This window comes from Adelges cooleyi, unplaced genomic scaffold (genome assembly GCF_023614345.1).
Source record: "Adelges cooleyi isolate 19-005CV unplaced genomic scaffold, UGA_ACOO_1.1 ACOO_flye_CR_arks_rails_tigmint_CR_PRNA_376, whole genome shotgun sequence".
Classification (NCBI taxonomy): Eukaryota; Metazoa; Arthropoda; class Insecta; order Hemiptera; family Adelgidae; genus Adelges; species Adelges cooleyi.
In genome coordinates, this window is record NW_026096053.1 from 2,978,526 (window position 1) to 2,999,468 (window position 20,943).

General features: G+C 35.7%; 2 protein-coding genes across 2 annotated transcripts in view; one reads left to right on the forward strand and one right to left on the reverse strand.

Moving 5' to 3' along the window:
* The window catches only part of LOC126840789 (ADAMTS-like protein 1), a 204,442-nt gene extending 193,378 nt beyond the window's left edge, over positions 1-11,064 (reverse strand). The window contains exon 1 of the mRNA XM_050576733.1: positions 11,054-11,064. The gene's annotated coding sequence lies outside the window, so the exon portion shown is untranslated. The remainder of the gene's footprint in view (positions 1-11,053) is intronic.
* The window catches only part of LOC126840794 (uncharacterized), a 36,628-nt gene continuing 18,697 nt past the window's right edge, over positions 3,013-20,943 (forward strand). Inside the window, exon 1 of the mRNA XM_050576737.1 lies at positions 3,013-3,237. Coding sequence (XP_050432694.1) covers positions 3,236-3,237 — 2 coding nt within the window. The 5' untranslated portion in view covers positions 3,013-3,235. The remainder of the gene's footprint in view (positions 3,238-20,943) is intronic.

A 20,943-nucleotide genomic window follows, 5' to 3' on the forward strand; every position in this document is an offset into this window, starting at 1 on the left:
CATCAATTCCAGAAAGTTATAAATATCATAAAATTATAGCTGGAATAGAAAAATCGAGTAACATCAACTTATAAACCTGTCAGCCGTGATGCGGTATCCATTATATTCTAAAAACCTACAGCAATTTCCTATTTTGTTATTATTTTCACTATAACCGCATATACCTCATTCGAACACGACGTTTTGTGTCTGTTGGCAAAAACAATTTTGGTTTTCACGGTACTTAAACAGTATCAATACTATATCATAAACCATAGCTCATTAATACTTTTTAAAAAATATAATTCCAGAGTTATATAGACACCTAGCCGTGTATACCCGGATATCCATTATGCCAGACGATTCTTTCAAGACCAACAAAAAGTATAGCCTCAATGGCTAATCACATTTACACTGCGTCGAAGGGAATTGAATAAAATAACCACAAAGCACACGCTGGCGCAGACAAGGAATATTGCATTAAGATACTATTATGATATTTTATAATTGTGAGAACGTTTCCACCGACAACAAACATTCAATTAAACAGAATAGGGAGGTACCTACGTGGGTTTTTTTATTTAAACTTTTTGGCGATCAACGACCACGGGTGTGTGCAATTATTGCCATTATTTGAATAGCCAGTACAGACACTGGTATCCTGGTATTTAATTGTATTTTTTTTATCAGCCCACAGTTTTGTTTCGTGTGTCCGAAAGTCGTTAACGGTTTTAATTACCGACGGGTCCGGTGCGCGGCCGTTATTGATCGGTTGTCAAAATGGCATGCATATCCGCGATAAGTCTGCTAAGGAAGTCTATGCGTGTATGTGTGTGTATTACGAGTATATTCGACCGGGGTTCATTAAAAAGAACAAATCATCGGGGTCGTTAAACTATAGATAAAAATTATACAGCGCTAATTTCAAGGTTAAACAATAGTTGAAAGTCTAAACGACTTTAACGCTTGTACATTTATAATAACTCACTATATCCGTTTGGTACTCTCAAAACAAACAATATACAAGTATGAAGAACGAAAAAAAAATTCTCAACAATCGAGTTGTTATAAATTATACTTGTTCGTGTAATCAATCATTTTAACCATTATATAACCTAAAAATATATTATAGAATATGTATTATAATACAATACTAGTGTGGACAAAGCGCATTGAATATAATACTCCTACTGGATAAAAAAATAATTAAGATTACCTCGTTAATATATATTTTAATGTATATATTTGAATATAAAATGTAATCGCTTAAACATTTTAATGATCCGTTTCCTTTCCAACGTCGATCAAGTTTTTATAAAACAACTTGTAATATTATAGTCCCAGTGAATTAGTATAATCCTTAAGCGTTTAATCCAATTAAATAAAATATTCCGTAATTTCTACATTCCCGTAATTATTTTTTTCATTAAGTCTAGAATGAATGCGAAAAAAATTCTTAGATAATCTAAAATCGAATTTTAACTTTTTACTATTTGGATAGTAGTTTTTTTTATGTAATTAACTTTATATTTTTATTTTAGAAAAATCTAAACAACTATCTCACTGATTAGTTTGATTAAATGATTATGGTTTGTGAATTTGTCTGAAGTCAATGACGAAGTCAATGCGAGGAGCGAGGAATAACTAATTAATATAATTTTTTAAGATGATATTTTATGGTGACTGTTGTAAAACTAATACTCTTTGCCTTACTACGTTTAAGTATTTAGGAATCAATGCCAGAAGAAGTTGACACATCTAGTTAAGTTGACTTAAAAACATCTGAAGGAATTTTCAAACAGTCTTGCACGATTTTAGTGAAGGTTTTCAGTTTTAAATAAATTTTACTCTAATAAAAAGGAATATCGATATAATTGCATACGGTGTCCCACAAGAAACTACCCAATACTCAATATTGCAATCTCACTTTGGTGAATTATTATTTGTATTTCCGTTTATAACTAGATCATATTTTACGTCTTTCATTTTATAATTTGTTTTTTTTTTTACATTTCTTTTAATATTTTTAAATTTTAATTCGATTTTTCAACAACATAAAATACAGAAAATAATGAATGGTCAATTACATATTTTGAATAATTATTATTTAACAAATCGAAAGCGACTATTAAGTTTTAATGCATCACAGTGTAATGCCGAATGCGTAGGAATTTCTATTAACATTTATTTAGCTAAACATTTGAATGCTTGCAATTCTGTTTACCTGTAAAGATATCATGAAATGGATGAATGGACAAATTGTAAGACTTATACATAATAAAAATATGTTCATTAGAATTTTCTCTTAAAAATAATATTCGCTTATTGATCATCATCATCAACTTAATGGCCAGCATTAATTGGCAATATTTAATCAAAACGACTTCTTTTAAACGTGTTAGATGTATATAGAATTTAACGTAATTTATTATTATATGAATATGTTAAACGTATTAATTAAAAAATACCAAGGGGTCGTTTCCAGTGGGAATATTATAAGTCGGATGTACGACATTTTATATGTAATTTGCGTTTTTCATTCGCTCTAATGAAATGGTATAAAAACATGAATATACACATTACATTTTATTACGATATACATATACCTAGCTCCTCGGACTCGTAAAAGTAAATACTAAGTATATATTATTATTATGATCGTGATTGCCTCCCGTTCGATATAAAAACTCGGTAAACTATTAATCATACCAACTTTGTTTTGTCGTTTTGAGTATTATTAGTCTTACCAGATATTCACACAATATAACCATTGATGATCATAATACTTAAATATTTTTTTGATCGCCTTCCTCGAGAGCCTTACATAATATTATTATTATTGGCCGATTAACGTCGTCACTACTGTAGATCATCGATCGCCGAGATCATGATCGCAGAAATATAATATTTTTGTTGTTGTTGTTGTTAATAGAAGGGCCTGCTCGTTAGTCGGTCAACAGATTGCGCTCCGGTAGCCGGTTAAGTCCATGCTCTGCCGCCGCCGCTCTGAGGGCATGTGCGTTCGACGAGGCGGCAGACGCACACACCGGTGTTGGTGCTCGCCCGTGTAGTTCGGTGGTTAAGGTTAATGTGCATTTGTCTACGACGAACTTTTCTGTGTACACGCCAAACGCGCTGAGAATCTTGGAATACTGCAATACGGTGTTATTGTATTTAGTGCGAACCAAAAATTCGTATATTGTGCCAGCAACGATATTATGAACCGAGCGAGCTGTCTGGACAAACTTAACCACCAATGTGAGTACTACGATTTTGTTCTATACCGTAGAAACCCTTATATAGCGTTGGCATGATGCAAACGTACAAACTGTCTCTGTTGGTTAATTACATACGAAATTATACAGAATTATACATTTTCAAAAGTTCCCTTAAAACATTTTTAGAAATATGCTTGACGGCGCAATGCGCTGACATGGCCGTTAGAAGGATTGACAAGACGTTTTGAACCAACGAATTTTTTTTGTGCTTTAAAAAGTAATGACCAGTATAATATTATGTTATGTGACAGAAATAGTAAACCATAAAAGGATTATAACGCGTCACAGTCTCGAGTAGTGCTACCCAGTGTTAATTTAAATTGAGTACTGTAACATTGACCGTGTCCCGTGAACTTGGGCTTTAGTTGAATTCGATTAGTATAATGCTATTATATGTTTTGAGCGAAACACAAGTCCAAGGTCTCATTATATTCTTCTAGTGAACTCAATAGATTACTGAGCAATAAGATTACATGATATTATCAAAACGATAACGTCAGTAGCAGAAATCCTACCGAAAACTATAGTAATATAAATATGCCTTAAACCAACTATTTACGAAGCCCTTCACCAATACAAATAGTTTGACAATATAGTCTACATTCGTTGTTAAAAGATAAAGTTCCCTCCCTTTGTCTGACATTCAAGCTTTTGCTTTTTCAAACTTTCTCCCTATGTATCATACCTGTTATGTTTTATTTATCTATCTATCTATTGAAAAAAAAAATGATAACCCTACTCGGTTAATAAAATTCAGTGCTGCTCGGGTAAAAGGGTTTAAGTCCAAAATTATCAAGTATAAAACTTATTTCATTTTACCCTCCCAAAATAAGGACTTTTAGTGTTTGATGGAATGAGGAATGGAAATTAAGTCCATTTAAATAATTAAATACTTATATAGTCAAATAAGAAAAAGCTCATCGAGAAATTTAAGTAATGGTTTCAAAAATCGTTTTGGACAACTCAGTTTAATGTGAAAAAAATCACATACATTTTCATTGGACATAAATGAATAGGACATTCACGATGAAAACGTGGAATCTTCATTCCTCAAATATTTCTTTAGTTGATTATTTTATTATTTGTGTTGCACTCTCGATTATGTGTAATAGTTTACTAGCGCGAGACGCGGCACGGTCACTGAGTCAAATGCACTTTCGAAATTCTATTTAACGTTTCCGAGGATGTACTTACCAGTGTTACCGAGTAATAAAGTGTACGCGAACCATCTGACGAATCCAAAATTATTTTATCGGTCTTAATACGAGTATTAGCCGAATAACTGATAGTCTGTTGATTTTGGGGCCACGCGAAAAAATGATAAATTCGACAGCAATTGTAATTGTCTTATGTCACAAGTTAAATTCGACTAAATTAAAAAAAAAGTTTACATATCTTTACGGTGGTCACTGAACGTTCATTCGACTGCAAGCATGTGAACAACAATCTATATTGTTGTGGTTTTCGTTAAGAAACAATCTCGAGCGCGTCTAATATCACATTATGCAGTTTATTTATTAACTCATTTGGAATAACGCACGTTTACGTCAGTTGATCGATGATGCAGGATTTATTTTTTCCGTTCTTCGGCGGTGGGCGAAAACGCCGCAAACCTACTTAGACGTTTCTATATACGTGCACGTGCATTCTGCCGAAACGATTAATGACTATTGCATATGCACGCAGGCGGCATATCGTTCATTCATTATCTCTTTTACTTATTACCGTTCCTATAATACCTAGTATATAGGTACATTGTAACTAAAAAAGAAAAATAATCCAAACCGATCCGTTCAGAGGCGTCAAATCGCCTTCCTTAACAAGCTTGGTCGTTGTTGTTGTTTGGTAGGTATTTTTTTTTTTTTGCATAATCTCTTTGGTATTACATTAAATTAATTGGCGTAGAAGAACGATGATTGGCGTCGACCGTACAGGAAATGCTGGAGGCCGTGAATACATAATATTATGTATATAATATATTTTGATCGCGCGCTTATCCGAAGAACGCCAATGGAGTCGTCCGCTCATAGAGTTGCGTCATATAATTTTCAAAGAGCCCGTCATCGTACGCCGAAATCGTTTGATCCGAAAAAATGATAATGTTACAAACGGCTCTACACACACACACGGCCACATACATAATATTATAACAACGGTTAAGAAGGTGACGGGCAACAGCAGCCACACGAGCGGCATCGTTCGAGTATCGAATGTCTAATCGTCGTGGTCGTCGTACACCTCTCTTAACAGATGAACAGGTGGGCCCGTACAACGACAACGACGATGACCCGGTCCTGAGGAATTCAAATATTACTACAGCAGGTTGGTGTATATAAACCGAGATTGTTTTTTTCCATTCGTTTTATTTTCACCCAGACTCTAAATCCACGGTACACGTCCCCCCTGAAGGGTACAATAAAAAACCGCAAACCCAAGACGATGTCAACCGAAATGATCCTCCGGTTAATGGTATAAATATTCTCAATCCCCGCCTTGCACCATATGAAAAAATACACTTCGGGGTAAGTGTAATCATACAGGCACACACATACATACACGAGTCGTCGGGTTAAAACCACCGACTTAACCGCGGACAAACATTGCCACGGCAGCGATATAATCCCAGTCACAGAACGACCGTCGCACGGTTCGGTGGCCATCCAATCCTCTTCACAGATCACACAACGTTCTGGCACTCACGTGTATCTCTATATGTGTATAGTAATAATAATAATAATAATAATAATAATAATGACCGCATCATTAGCCTCAACGGTACGATAAACCGACCGCGTGGCGGCCCACGGTCAACAACAAAGCGAATGCCTTAACCTACCCTCAGACCGTCGGACGTGTACCCTCCCACGACAGAAGAGGAGAAGCGCGCGCACTCTCACACACATAACGATGGGATTCCGGTCGTCTAACTGGACACATGAATAGATATGGACACACGAAGGTCCACCGTCGCCTCCGGTATTCCTTTATATCTTTTTTTCTCATTCTTTATCCACTTCTAATCCGAGAAACGTTGACTGTTTTTGTTGGTAAAAGAAAAATAACTCGACGATAATTACGCGGCACGATGCAATTTTTACTTTATTCACTGTCGCCGGCCAACATAGACCAAGAAAAAAAATAATAGAGCTCTTAAAACATATATATATATATATATATATATAATAAGCATGCGTTTTTTATATAATATCGGCCTAGCAATGCAGTGTTTAGTCTACACGCCGACAGTTCTTGAAAACAAAGCACGAAAAGTGTTAGACGCTAATAACTCTAGCCTAGACCCTCTCTAGCTATAAACTTCAGACTTGAAACCATCTGTGAGTCGTCGAGTCCTAATACCGAATAATTCTTTACACTTGACGTGTATCCCCTTACGGACGGGGCCACTTGACGTAAACGCGTATGACACATTTACTATGCTCACATTCGAGTAACAGACGATTTCGTTCATGTCGGTTAGCATATGTCCGCCCTTTCGTTATTTCATTTGGCTCTTGCCCGAACGTGGGGCTGACCCTCGGGATAAATTGGTTACACTAGACCGTGATCGAATCTGGATGGAAAAGCCTAAAGTCCGGCGGTTACCGGCTTAATAAACTTTAAATCGATACGCGTGTGCACCCATAAACTAAATGCCCAGTTTATGTAGACTTGGTGCGCGTTTTGTATGGAGTTTTTACGAGGCATCCGATTGGCGGCGGTTGTACGCCGCCGAGGTGTGTACCTACCGGTCGCGTTGGAATGCGTTGGTCAAGCGCGAGGCGCTGCTGCCGGGTCGTCAATATTTCAGTCATGACCATAATGCTGCTACACGGTATACCTTAAAAAAAAAAAAGCCGTACCTGTACACGAACATATATACACACACTCAGTGCTCTGTCGAGAACTGACTGACTCGTCGTCGGGCCTAACTTCATTCGTTTGGCCGTACATACCGGTAAACCGTTCCAGAAACGGTTATTTCAGCTATAATTACTTGAAAAAAATGACCGTTTATATTTTGTTTGCTATTGTAAAAGCCCTCTGCTCCGTTCTGCGACGGTGTACCTTTAGAGGGAACCCGATGACGGCGCGTATTTCGGTGTGTTTACCAGGTTTACACGTTTATAACGCGTCAGGTGAAACCCGGTCGGAAACAATGTAAAGACAATCTCATCGACCCGTAGCCTCGGGGTTCTCCACCTTTTCGGCGGGACTACCGGGCGTAACTTCAGGTAGCAACGACCACTGCCGCTATACTACACTCATTGCCCTCTCGCGAAGCCCTCGTCTATTCTGCGGCACCGTCGTCGACCACCGCGAGAAATTATGATTAAAATCTTGCCCCCGAAGCATTTATATAAGAGGAAAACAATATTAATTAAAATACGCTCGAAGGAATTAAACGGAAATACATAAACGCGCGTTTAATACAATCGAATATACATGTATACATATGAAATATATTATTATTGTTAAAAGATATGAAACAGGTTTCCGTCATAATGTTATGTCCGACGGCGTCACAAACCGCGCCGACATACGCGCGTACAATGTAATGTGTATTTGTATGTTTGTGTTGGAAAATAATAATTTTTTTTTTTAATCCGAAAACAATAGACGTTTTTCGGGTTGTCTTTGTGACCCACACGATCGAAGAATACTTAGTGAGAATGTAACGCGCGAGCCCGATCGCGTCTGCGGCGGCGGTATAGTACAAATAATTATTATTTACTCTTCGATTTACAGTATCGAAAAAGGACTTTCACCGGTCTGAAAACCCATAGTAATATTTGTTACTACATGGAAACGTATATCCGTTCACATTTTGCCACCGTCGTCGCCGTGTCGCTTTCTATTGTTAACGTTGACCGCGAGGTGACCGTTCGACTTGTACACACTAACACACACACCGACAGCGTTTTCTGTGCGCACATAATACCTACCTATGTATGTAAATACGGTTTTCACGACGTCCTGGCAGTTGCAGCTAATAATAATATAATAATAATGCGTGTCTACCTCGTACTGGTATTTAATACTCATAGGTACTATTATAGTATTATATGTCCACCGCCGAGAAAGGGCGGCTGCATCCAGGAAAGCAGCGCTCATGCTGAGAGTAATGTAAGGACGGCGTGAAAAAACCGCCACCGGACCATATCGCGTTTCCTCTACCTTTTGTGGGCCGCTTGTATTCCCGCATCGGGTCACACGTCATTTGGTTTTTGTTTTTTAATTTTTTATAGTAATAATGTGATTGTTTTGTTAGCCCTTCCGGAAACCGCTGCTTTGAAATGGGGTAAAGAAACCAGAACCGCGAGCACGCAGCACAGTGGGGTGGTTACTGGTTCGTAGAAAGTATTAGCTACGTCGAAAACTGATTAAATTATTTTTCTAAAAAAATCGCCTTGGAGTAAATCTGTAAGTGGTAAAAAAAAATAAATACATAATTATCGTTAAAAATTGCTGCAATTATTTATAATAGTTTTATATACACGGTTGGGAAGAGGAGAGCGTTTTCAATTCGTTGGCGTTTGTATAAAGTACCATTTGTGTACGGACTTAAGCCATAAACTGAATATAATATATTACAAAGTAATCAATCCAGTGGTTGAAATATTACCGTGAATCCAGGTATAACACTGTTATGAAACTAAGATGGGTTTTCAGTCGCAAGCGTGTGCACGTGCACGCTTACTTTCCTACGCTTAGATAGGATGATAAGCTCGGTATAAATATTATGTTAAGCCACGTGGTTTAACGTTACCAAAAAGTTGTATATGCGTACACTATTTACATGCGAACGGGCTACCGAGTTAAACCATATTAACGTTGTTGAACGAATTCAGACATATACGTGTTAGGTATAATTTGGAGTTTGAACTAATGTAGGTGTTAAAAATTGAAGGTGCGTTGTTATCTATTTTACAAAGACATATAATATATTGTACTGAAATAATATAATATTGACAGTTTTGTGTTTGTTTATTGTTGATTTTAAGTGGATTTAGAACATTTACATTTGGGATACACAATGTGAAATAAAATATAATATATTGTTAAGATCTTGAAGGGATTAAAATTTAAATCGCTGATTAATCATGTTCCACTAAATTATACTAATAATATGGATATGATTAACGAACGTACGACCGCACGAACAAGAAAGGCGTTTGTTAACTCTGGAACGAATTGTATATATATATACATATTTATAACCACTCTGTGGTAACTAATAGCGTTGAAGTGGACCATCGAACCAAAAACATTATTATGACCACTGAAAACCGGAAAAAAACATTCGGTCGACGAAAAAGAAATAGGGCTAAAGCTGTGCTGTCAAGAACCGGACGTTAAACAAATAACAGATTTTTTTTTTTGAAACAATAGTGTTCCTGTGTGACATAAGGTCATACAAATAATTGGAATCGACTTTCACCGATGAGTTGGATAACGTTGTATAAATTGTCGGTTTTAAATGCAGTTGACCAGTTTATAGATATTGTATACATACTCGATACGGCATTATATTAAGAATAATTTAAATATATTATTCTTATAATGTATTTATAGTACCTATACGCTTTTAATTACTATTACCTACTACCGGGAGAAAACCACACGGTCAAACGACACGATATTCGATATTGTCAGGTACATTATCGTCTGTGGCTCAATGTCGCGTTTGTTTTATGTAACGCCCGAGGTTTTTGACCGTCACGACCGATTTACATTCGGGTAATATGCGATCGACGGCAGACGGTCAAGTATTTAAGTTGGAGTTTTGATAATAAACATTACACATACTTAAATATATATATTGGCGCGACGGTGGAGAATTCCCCGGTCGAGCCTACAGAAGGCATTATTAGTATTACTATCATCATCTCCATACGAACATTTCTAAAGTTATTTCCTACTGTCTTGTCGTTAACGAGCAGATTTTGTATTCCGAGCCCGTCGTGCCGCTAACGTAACGAGTGGTTTTTATGATGTATTTGAACGTTTACGCTTGTATACAAACACGGCCGGTGGAGCGTTTTCGGTACGGATCGCGGTGCAGATATTTGTTTTGTTTTTTGCAAAACCTGCTTTTATTTTATATTTTATACAATAATAATGCGGGTAATATAAAAATTAAATGCTATCCGTCCGGGGATTCGCCTTGGCTCTTGGCGCGGCCAAAACAGATAATACACGATAATACCTAATAATATGTACCTAATCTCGATTTCCGTACAGGAGTAGTGCCGGCTTATTGTAATATGTGCAAGCACGAGGCTGCAGACTTCTGGGTCGTGGCTGGGGGGGTGGTAGGGCGGTTGGGGGGTTGGTAGTCGACAGGAGATGAAGTAGAGATACCTCCAGAAGGCAAAAGCGAAACAACCGGTCCTCGCACAGCCGCCGACACCGCGGACCACCCAACGGAGCCCAAGGTCGGCCGGGACGACGGTTGTACGAAGACCGAGATAATTATGGGTCGCTATTTAGATATATACACACACACAATATAATAATAAAACAAAGCGAGTAGTAGTAGTAGTAGTAAATACAAGAGGGAAAAAAAAGGAATAACAACAACAATAATAATATGTCGGTGGCCCGAGGAAAGGTACGGACGTTGTAAATAATATTCATACACGGTAGCTGGTACACCGTGTTAATCACAAGGTAAACACACACACACACATACAAACACGGTTGAATGCTGGGTTTAAATATAATATTATGATTTTGTTTTGTTTTATATAAGCCGACTACAATAATAATAATTATTATTATCATATTTTATTATTAGATCGGAAGAAAATGTATACTTGTTTCGTTTAGAGCACGAGCCGTCGACTACTTGGATCGCGTGCACGTCCTGGGTCCGACGGCAGAGCTTCATAACGATAACGATTTAGCACTTTGTTGTATGTGTGTGTTCCTTGTGGCCGCCGACAAAAAAACATCCCGTAGGTTATTGTTGTTATGTTTCGGAGACGTTTTTTATTTACATAAAAATTCGAAAGGCGTTCCCGAAAACCGGCGGCGGGTGCGTTGACTCTACAGTATCGACACTCAATGTGCAAATGGACCGAACACATACTATTATGGACTCCCGACTCTGTATCAAAAGCAATATAGAATTTCAACAAATAATCTACTCGATACTTTAAAGAATAACATAAGTTCTTTTAGAAGGCTTTCTTTAGATAACTTCCGGAATCTGTGCTGAATATGAAAAAAATTACACTTTAACCTAAACATGAGAACTTCATGTCGATGTTAATCGCTCATGGAAAAATACGGTTAACCAAATTTTAACCTAAGATTACAATTATGACATAACAAGAGACAATGCCGGAGTATGAGTGAATCATATTTTTTAATTGTTAAGTTTATTATATATATAGGTGGATAGACCAAATCCCGGTAGGCCCAATACCAGTACAATAGCCGAACCAATTGTAATACCTTTTAATAATTATTAATTATAAATATTTCCCCCGGTTCAAAAACTAAAAATAACAATAGTTATGTTAGTCTATGAGTTTGTATTAGGTATTTAACATATTATTCATGAAAATGTAATATGCTTATATTTATACTTAAAGGACTTGTAATATTTTTTTTTTTAATATTTAATACATTTTCCAAGGTTCAAAAAAATGTATAAAATGTGCTTGATAAAATTAATACAAAAAATACATTTTGTATAAGGTATAAAAAGGAATGTACAGGTACGTGTAGTTATAAGTAATTTGGGCATTTTTAAAATATATTTTCTCAGTAACAACAATTTAGCCTACCCGCCTCTGCTTTTTTTACGACAGTTACGGAACAAACAAACTTTACAGACAAGAAAATATGAAATTAATAATTCCTAAATGAATTGTTTTTATTATGTTTTAGTACAGTATAGGTACGAGTTTCAGCCAACGCTATTGTAATTTTTTCCAAAACGAGTTGTGTATAAGTTGTAAACATATTTATTTATGTAGATGGCGGAAATATTTTCAACGCATAATGCTGAAATTCTTCTTCTTAATATAAACATTTTTTTCTCTCGGATTTTTGGGTATCCAAACCGAAACATTGGCACCTGGCCATTGATATGCAAAAAATGTAAATTATTCGTACTGCAGCGCTATGGTGACGATTTTGCAATTGGCTCGTGCGCACATTACCATATGTACACCTAATATATTCATTTTTGTAATACGCGCATAGTAATTATTTCGGGTGTAAATAAAAAATCGGTTGATCGCTTTTGACACTGGGCGCGGTAATTCACAGGGACCATCACAATGATAGGTACGGTATTATTTTACTGTCGTCGCCAAAGAGAACAATGTCATGAATAATAATATTATGTGGTTTAATGCGGACTTAATACGGTATCGGAAATATGCAGGACGGGCGGCGGTCTATTAAGTATAATTTAATGGGTTTTTTGTCGGATGCGTGGTTTGATAGGTAAAGAGGTGTAATTGCCGGCTAGTATTATGTCAAAACGAAAGAGAGAAAAACTGTATTGCCATGTTGTAATACGTTTTATTTTATTTATGGTAGACGAGTAGACGACTAAAATGACGATTTGTATAATAATACTTTTTTTTTTTTGTTACACGCCGCCGAATTACGCAATTGGGTCGTCATATTGTTGACTAAACACAACGTAAGATGTTTTTTGATTTTTTTTTTTTTCATATGACCGACATTGTAATTACTATAGACGGCGATAAGTACGCGACGGAGTTACGTTCATGATAAATCAATGGACATAATAATATACATATACACAACCGCGACGTGAGTCATGATCCAAAAAGAGTCATTATTCAGACATAATATTATTATTATCATCCAAATACTAATGTAATATCTTTATAAACAATCTATGTGCGGCGGTACAACCGCCGACATTTTATACATTTTTGGAATTCCATTTAAAAAATGATACTAGCACGACATTTCAATGACAATATTAATTAGTCGGAGCAAGCCGTGGCTGGCGAACACTTTCAGAGCGACTCGAGTGAACTAGAAAAATATATTGACTACGCCGATGTATTTATACCTACCGGATTTGCTGCTAACTGGAATACATTATAATGATTATAAACACTAACGCCGCCAATCCGGCGTTTTGATAACGGTTTGCTCTCGTGCATGTAATTACACATATCATACATGTATTATAATAGTATTGGCACGCGCAAGTGAGTGTGTGACACTTTTAGTCGCTCTACACGCGTGCGGTATGTCAACCTACAATTCTCAGCCAACAGTCACAACATACCATTTTGTATTACTACAGTGTGTAAACAGAAACGGGTTAGCCATTCAGCGCCCACAGAACTGCGAGGGATTAATTCGCCCCTTAGCCTAGCTATAAGGCGTATCGCAAACTCGGCCCGAGTACAATTTACTCAACAATGTTCTTAGGCCGTTTGTGTGTACCAACCAGAATTTGGTAACGATGCATATTTCATTCCGTTCGGCAATTTATTAAAAAACAAACCGTTTCCGAAGAAACAAATAATATTATTAATTTTTCATTTCGTTTTTATGCTATAAAAAATTGTACTTCTTAGTTCTTACACTATTTACCTAGACAACTTACGGTTACTCCCACTTGAGTAGCTTGACTGCCGACTGGTCTGCAAGCCAGACTGGTATGCTGGTCCGTCAATAGTGTAAATACAATACGCCACTCGAGTTTTAATATTTTTTTAATTGTACTATTGTTTTGTTGTACAGTGTAATATTAAAAAAAAATCCTAAGGGTCTGCTTAATTATTTTTACACTTTTTATTATAGTACGATTTTAGTATTTACAAGAAAACGGCTAACTATAATATTATGATGTTTAATATTTGTGTAAAAATCTTAAAATTATGATTTTTTTTTATTCATTACGGGTTTTATTTTGTTTCGTTACATATTACGAAAACATAGCACAATTTTTTGTTTTCGTTTTAAATGGATTATAAACACTAAATAGCATCGTAAATTATTAAATTGTAAACGTAATAAGCCGTGTTGCGCATTGAAAATTTGATTAGGCTTACATTGCAAAATAAAAATCGATTAAATTGCTCCGTTCATATTGATGGTTATTATATACATTTTAACCCAGGCAAAACATTATATTTTATTGCTCTTATGTATTTTTGAGCGGACACGGTGTTCTAATAAATTTAATTAAAAAATGTCCTCTAATAGAAAGGTTATATTGGTTCTGGTAGGTTTTTAGGAACGGGTATTCTGTACAACTGTTCAAAAAATCTTTATAAAATGTGTTAATAATTTATGAATATTATGTAATCAGAAAAAATCTATAAGCATTCGTATGCGCTGTATAAAGTAAAATCTGATATAACGTTTATAAAAAATATATACTTCAATACGATTCAGACTTCCAGATAATAATATAGTAATGATAATTTGACAAAAAAAAATTATATCTATATATATTTATACATTTTATTATTATGTTCTTTAATCCGTTTAGGTCTTGGATCACTGCTACGTGTTAGTATGTATAGTTACAGTTTTTTGGTTTTTTGTTCACTCACTGGTTCCCAGCGATTAAAGAAAGGAAACGATGTATAACGTAATGTTTTTTTTTCTTAATAAGATAAAGTGTGCGCCAGCCGTGACTTCCTCATTATTATGAAAACTCCCTTACTTGAATATCGCAGATTAACTAGCTATAAAGTACATAAACGTCAGAGTAAAACCACAAAAATTTAATACGATAGTGGCTAAGTTTTTTTTTTTTAGTTTAATATAATATTAAACGTTGCCTACTCGAGTGCATGATAACGCCATAAGCCGTCCGGGTAAAAATATACACAATACATAACATATTAGGATTTCCTTTATAGTTACAAAATAGTGTTATCCGAGATCACCATATTACACTGAAATTCAATAACGCGCCATATTGTACCTAGAAGAACGCTATCGTTTTTCCTGTGGTTTACATTTTTAGGGTCTTCCGAATTTCGTGAACCAGTGCGGCATCTCTCTATTTTTACAACACTCTTTTTTTATATTTTACTTTTGCTATTAACTATAGTTTGATGTACCTAATACATATATTATGTAGGAATAGGATATTGTCCATAACCAAAAGCTGTGATAAAATGTCAATTTAACATTTCAAAAATAATTGTTTTCCTTAAATTTTTTTTTGGACGGAAAGATTCAGTAGCATCAATTTTGCTATTATACTTTTACTAATTATTATTAGTATAAAAATGTATTTATTTAATTTAATGTCGCGAGCTGCTCACGATCGGGCTACATCGTAGTTGCTATATTATTTATTTATCATTGTTCTACAATCCGTCCAATATGGGTTTTAAATTCCTCGCGTTGGACTGAGAACTGTATTAACGGTTTATGCGGGGAATGATGGCTACATTTAGCAAATCTCAACGACACGTCTTCGAGGGGAGGAGGTCGAGGGGAGGATCAACAGAACTGGTTGTCAACTGCAGATCGGTCGGAGATGTCAGCCAAAGTGATTGTTCGTATAAATCACGTGCGGTCAACGTTTTTGCCGATTGACCTTTTAATTGGACGACCATCAGCCGTCGTTGCCGTCTGGACTGCATCACGATATAGCACTCAAACCCCCCCTCTCCTCTGTCACTTAACCTCACCGTTCCCCGGCACACCCCCCGGGCCAGGCTGGAGTTTATGGAGTGCCCACAACCTGTAATCAACTCTACCGCTAGCCGTGACTGTTAGCAACATTTCCATAGAGACTTTGTTGAGGTTCTACAGTAATGTTTCTTATTTTTATTATGTTATGCCATCGCAAAACTTGTGGATAGTTTTTTCTAACCTAGTCGAATTGAAACGACTTCTATTTTTTTTTCTCATATAGTATACTCATACCTACTGTGTAACAAGGTAGAAATATTGTTGTTTGCGTTTTACTTTTTAGCATTACATACCAACAATAGTGCCTCGCACAGAATGCACTTTTTCATAAATCTTGCGGTGGATAAAAATAAACGTTTTTCACAGCTCTTTAATGTTTACTCACTAATTGTAAGAAAAGTCAGATTTGGGACGGACTGGGCGTGAGAAATATTATAACCAATTCGCGTTTCATTATTGTTACCCATCCGGCTCTTCTTGCCCATTATATTGTTACAATTACCACTGATGAGTCGTGCTCGAACATTTGCTTTTATGATTTAAAAGTTCCATTATTTGTATACTCGAGAGTCAGAATTTAAACACATCGCTGTAATCGGCATTTCATCCAAAATCTTACATCACTTAAATATTTGAGCAGTAAACTATTCGAAGCCGAAACGGTGTTGGTAAGTTTGTGCGACGACGAGCTCGCATTAATTAATGCTCAATGTTTTACATTTTTTAACGTCAAGTCATAATAACAACATATTCTAAAACTACAATATTATTATTCTTTATTCAGTGTTGTCAAAATGGATTTGTGTTTTTTCTTCTGTCGAACGTTTAACCAAAAACTCATTGGGTCCGCCAGTATGAAAAAAATAATTTACCCTAAAATAGATTGTGTTAGTTGGTTTAATAATTTACGGTGTACATATAAATATTGTCAGGTTCGGCTTAGCTACATTTTGAATTATAAATTTTTTGTTAAGTTTTTACCTACCGACTATGTTATAGTGTACAGAATACAAATGGACACGAGCGAACAATAATGGCTTGTCCGCCGTCTAGTAAAAATTACCCAACAACATTCACCACATGTGTGAGCAAGTGTATGTACCTACATTATACAAAACAGGATAATATGTACTAATTAATAGCGGAGCAGCCTCTCGTGCAGATAAGGGTTTGCATGTGGTCTGGCTGTGTGGGCAATATCTCGTAACGATTACAGCCCAGACTGGACGTTTTTAGTCAGCAGATGGTTTTCGCGAGATTGTCTTACATCGCAGTTGTTTCAGACGCAAAAGCAACCTTAACCCGATTACATGTCTCCGTGGTACATCCCGTGTACACGGCCAACACCCATTTACCAATACCATTTTGTAAAACAACATATCCCGAGTCACGCGCGACGCCAACGAGTTGATGGGAATTGCAAGTATACCGGAACGCAAATCATATAAAAACTCATAGTACCTATAAAACATAATAAATTATAACACAGTCAATATGACAATATAAGGAAAGTCCAATGGTCTTATAGTGTCTAATGGACAGTTACGAAACCAAGTTCATCGTCTAAAATAAAAACTAATCGTTCTGAATACATGTTAAAATTGGGGTTCATAATGTTTTATGTTTTTTAAGTAAAGGTATATATTTACATGTTGATGTAAATGTAAATTAATTTTGTTTACAATTATTATTTTTAGCGTAACAAAGCAATCGCGCAACGCCTTTTAGCCAGGGTAGAGCGGTTGATTGTTATGGATATATTATACTGTTTCCACAGTTCGGACATAAGTTGTAATTAGTCCAACACAATTAGTTGTCAAATTATTAGTGTTATTGTTTTAACAACCACGTTTAACGGGTTGGTCCCTTTATCTCTTTCCTACTCGTTTTATGGCTTTTTATAATATACTTTATATGATTAATATGACCCCAACCATTCATTAAAATATAATATGATCATGGATTACTCGGAATAATTTAATTTTGACCTTTTTTTTTCGGTGTGACGTAGACATTAATATTGTTAATTAGATTTGTTAATCGTTTGTCGTCCAAATGTAAATAAAACGTTAAGTTACACTCGTAACCCCTTACGCTCTATTTTGACTTAATTAAGTTTTTATCACTCTCCACAAATATAATATGTATTTTAATTAGTTCAACGACTGGGCCAAATGAAATTAACTTTAAGCTACACGAAATAAGATCTGTGTCTATTTATTATTATTTTGTTTTTAATTAAACGCGCAATTGTCTTCATTGCTGTGTTCTATCATTTAATTTTAAATGTTGTGTAATAGAAGTTAACGGTTTGAATTAATGTAATTTAACAGTTACAAAAGAAATTCGTGAAAATCCCTAGAGGAGTTCGTTAAACTTGAACACTATTTTTTTAGAATCCTGTGGTTTTTCGTTATTCAATATTAGGTATACTATATTGAATAACAGCGGGTCTGCGTACGTTGTGTGGAATATATAAACGGCACTGCAGGAGTGTTTGGCGTTCTAAGCGAACCAAAAAAAAACAATAAAAGGTCGGTGTACCTAAAATGACTAAAAAGCTTTTCAGCTCCCTCGTTTACCTATGCGTGTACACGCAGCACTTTAGGTTTCAAGTCACGCCGAATGGTATAAGTTTTTGACCAGAAAATCAATAATTTCTAAGTGTTTGGGCGGCTCTATAACTTTCTCGGTGGCTGTATAAAGGACAATTAGTGGTGTTTTAATTATGACTATAATAAATATATTATTTTTTTAATTTCGTGTTATACTGTAACATTTATATTACAACGGTCAAGAACGGTTTACAAAGTTTTTAAAATATCGTTTTACAAGAAATAGCCTTGGCGCGTTTCAAATTTCAATGTTGTTCTTAACACGTGCGAATTTAGAGGTCTATATGTTGTTCTTTTTTGTCCAATTATCGTTTGTCCAAACAAACAGAAATAGTCTTCAAAAATCGTAAAGTGTCGTCAATTATTCTCAACGCTACTCGGGCACGCGCTCGCGTAGGAGTTGATTTAATACGATTACCGTTGAGCCGTAGGCGACCAGTGTTATTATGGCTGTACCTAATATTCCATTATATTAGACCCAAGTCCTAGCAGACTTGTATAGTGGATTATTATTATTTACGACGTTAACGTTTTGTCGCTCGTTTAAAGTTATAGCTAAAGCGCCGGGTCTTAGGGTAAACAAACCGCCTAAGAAATAATACATTCGTATCAAAATGTTATCGAACACTCCTATTATAATATTATGTGGTCCTTCCGCAATGTTCACGTTGGGCATGTAGACACAAAACAACCCAAGTGTAATACTTAAACAGCCATTGTACGGTTTTGTATACACTTTCGCGCGGGCTCGCGGTGTTTATATAGTATCACCCGGAAGTGATCGCCGCCGTTACAATAATATAAACGACCGGGTATAGGATTTATAATATTGTTACTATATGATACTACTCGACGGCGCTTTAGGTCAGGTCGATCCCCTTCTCGGACCTCTATCGGCGTTGTCGTGGGTGGACGTTGTATGTTTTCACACGATCGACGCACCTTAAGAGTATTATACACAGTGTACCGGGCTCGATTCCCGTTTTTGTACGACCGTAGACGGAGTTTAAGTTTTGCCTGATAAGTGATAATAATTAAAGCGTTCCGAACGGGAAAAGTCAAAAGCCGAGTCGAGCTGTGATAACAATTATAATTATCCGTCCATCCGCGCCAGACCTATTCCGAGACTTCTGCTAGAGGTGTCAGGTAACTATAGCAAAAGTTTTGAATCATGGTACCACTGTTGGATATTAGGATAAGAATAATTCGTCGACATAGTCACTATTTAAAAATGTATATTTTCTACTAAAGTTTATCGATCGACTATGCCCACAAAATCGAAATAACAACACGCAGAGGTATTCGAAAAATGCGATTAGGCCAATGAAATTATTGCATTAAACCTAATCTTAATGTTACATGCGCTTATTATGTTCTCGTATTCTCAGCCCAACCACCTCAACATCTACCTACGCTTATAACATAGGCTATAGCCGACCACGTAGCTCTATTTTTATCACATTTCCCCTGTCAGCACCCGACTTTCTGTAAACTTATTAGTTATTATACTATAACCACTACCTGTGTAAATTATTGTAATATTATATCAATCGACGTATAATATAACTTTCATTTAAACAGTCTAACATTATTAGTAACGTGGAAAATTGTTATTTTTGCTATTGAGTATTTGTTGATCCTGCTTCTTCTCCAAGAGTGCATTAGATAGTTTAGAATTAGGAAAGTATATGAAGCTTAGCGTGAAATCATAGCACAACAATGTACTAGACATAAATAATGAAAGAATGTAATATTATTCGAAAACATGAACTTAATCAGCGTCTGTCCGCACTAGTTTTTTTTTTTGGCTAAGGACGGTGGTATTGCATACGAATTTACGCAAACAAAATAATAATCATTTCTGTGTTCATGCTCTGTAGAGTATACAATCCATGCACAAGGACTGGCTATGTTCCATAAAAATTTCGAGATTTGGAAAGGAAAAAAAAATTAGAACGTGAAGCATTCGACTTGCAGTTATAACAGTACTGTCTACAAATATCGGTTAGGTATTTTATTTATAGCGTGTATTGGCATTTTTTTAAACTTTCATTTCATTCTTATATTATAATGGTTCGCTCTGGCATATTATTTACATCGTTTAAAACCAATTAACTCGGTCTTAATGACGTTCGTCAACTGCCGTAGTTGATGTATACTACGTTTAAATTAAACACATCACATATTGTTTTGTTTTACTTTTGAGTATTTTTATTTTTTTAATTATACTAATTTATAATTTAAAAAAATCGTTATGTCGTATAATATTATAAAATTGTTTCATAAGGAAACGCGGTTAAGAGTATATTTTCGCTGACCAAAAACATAATAATAATAAATTATTGTACTTATCTGCAGAAATGCGGTCACTTGTCGACCGAACATGTATACTCAATAATGCGCTG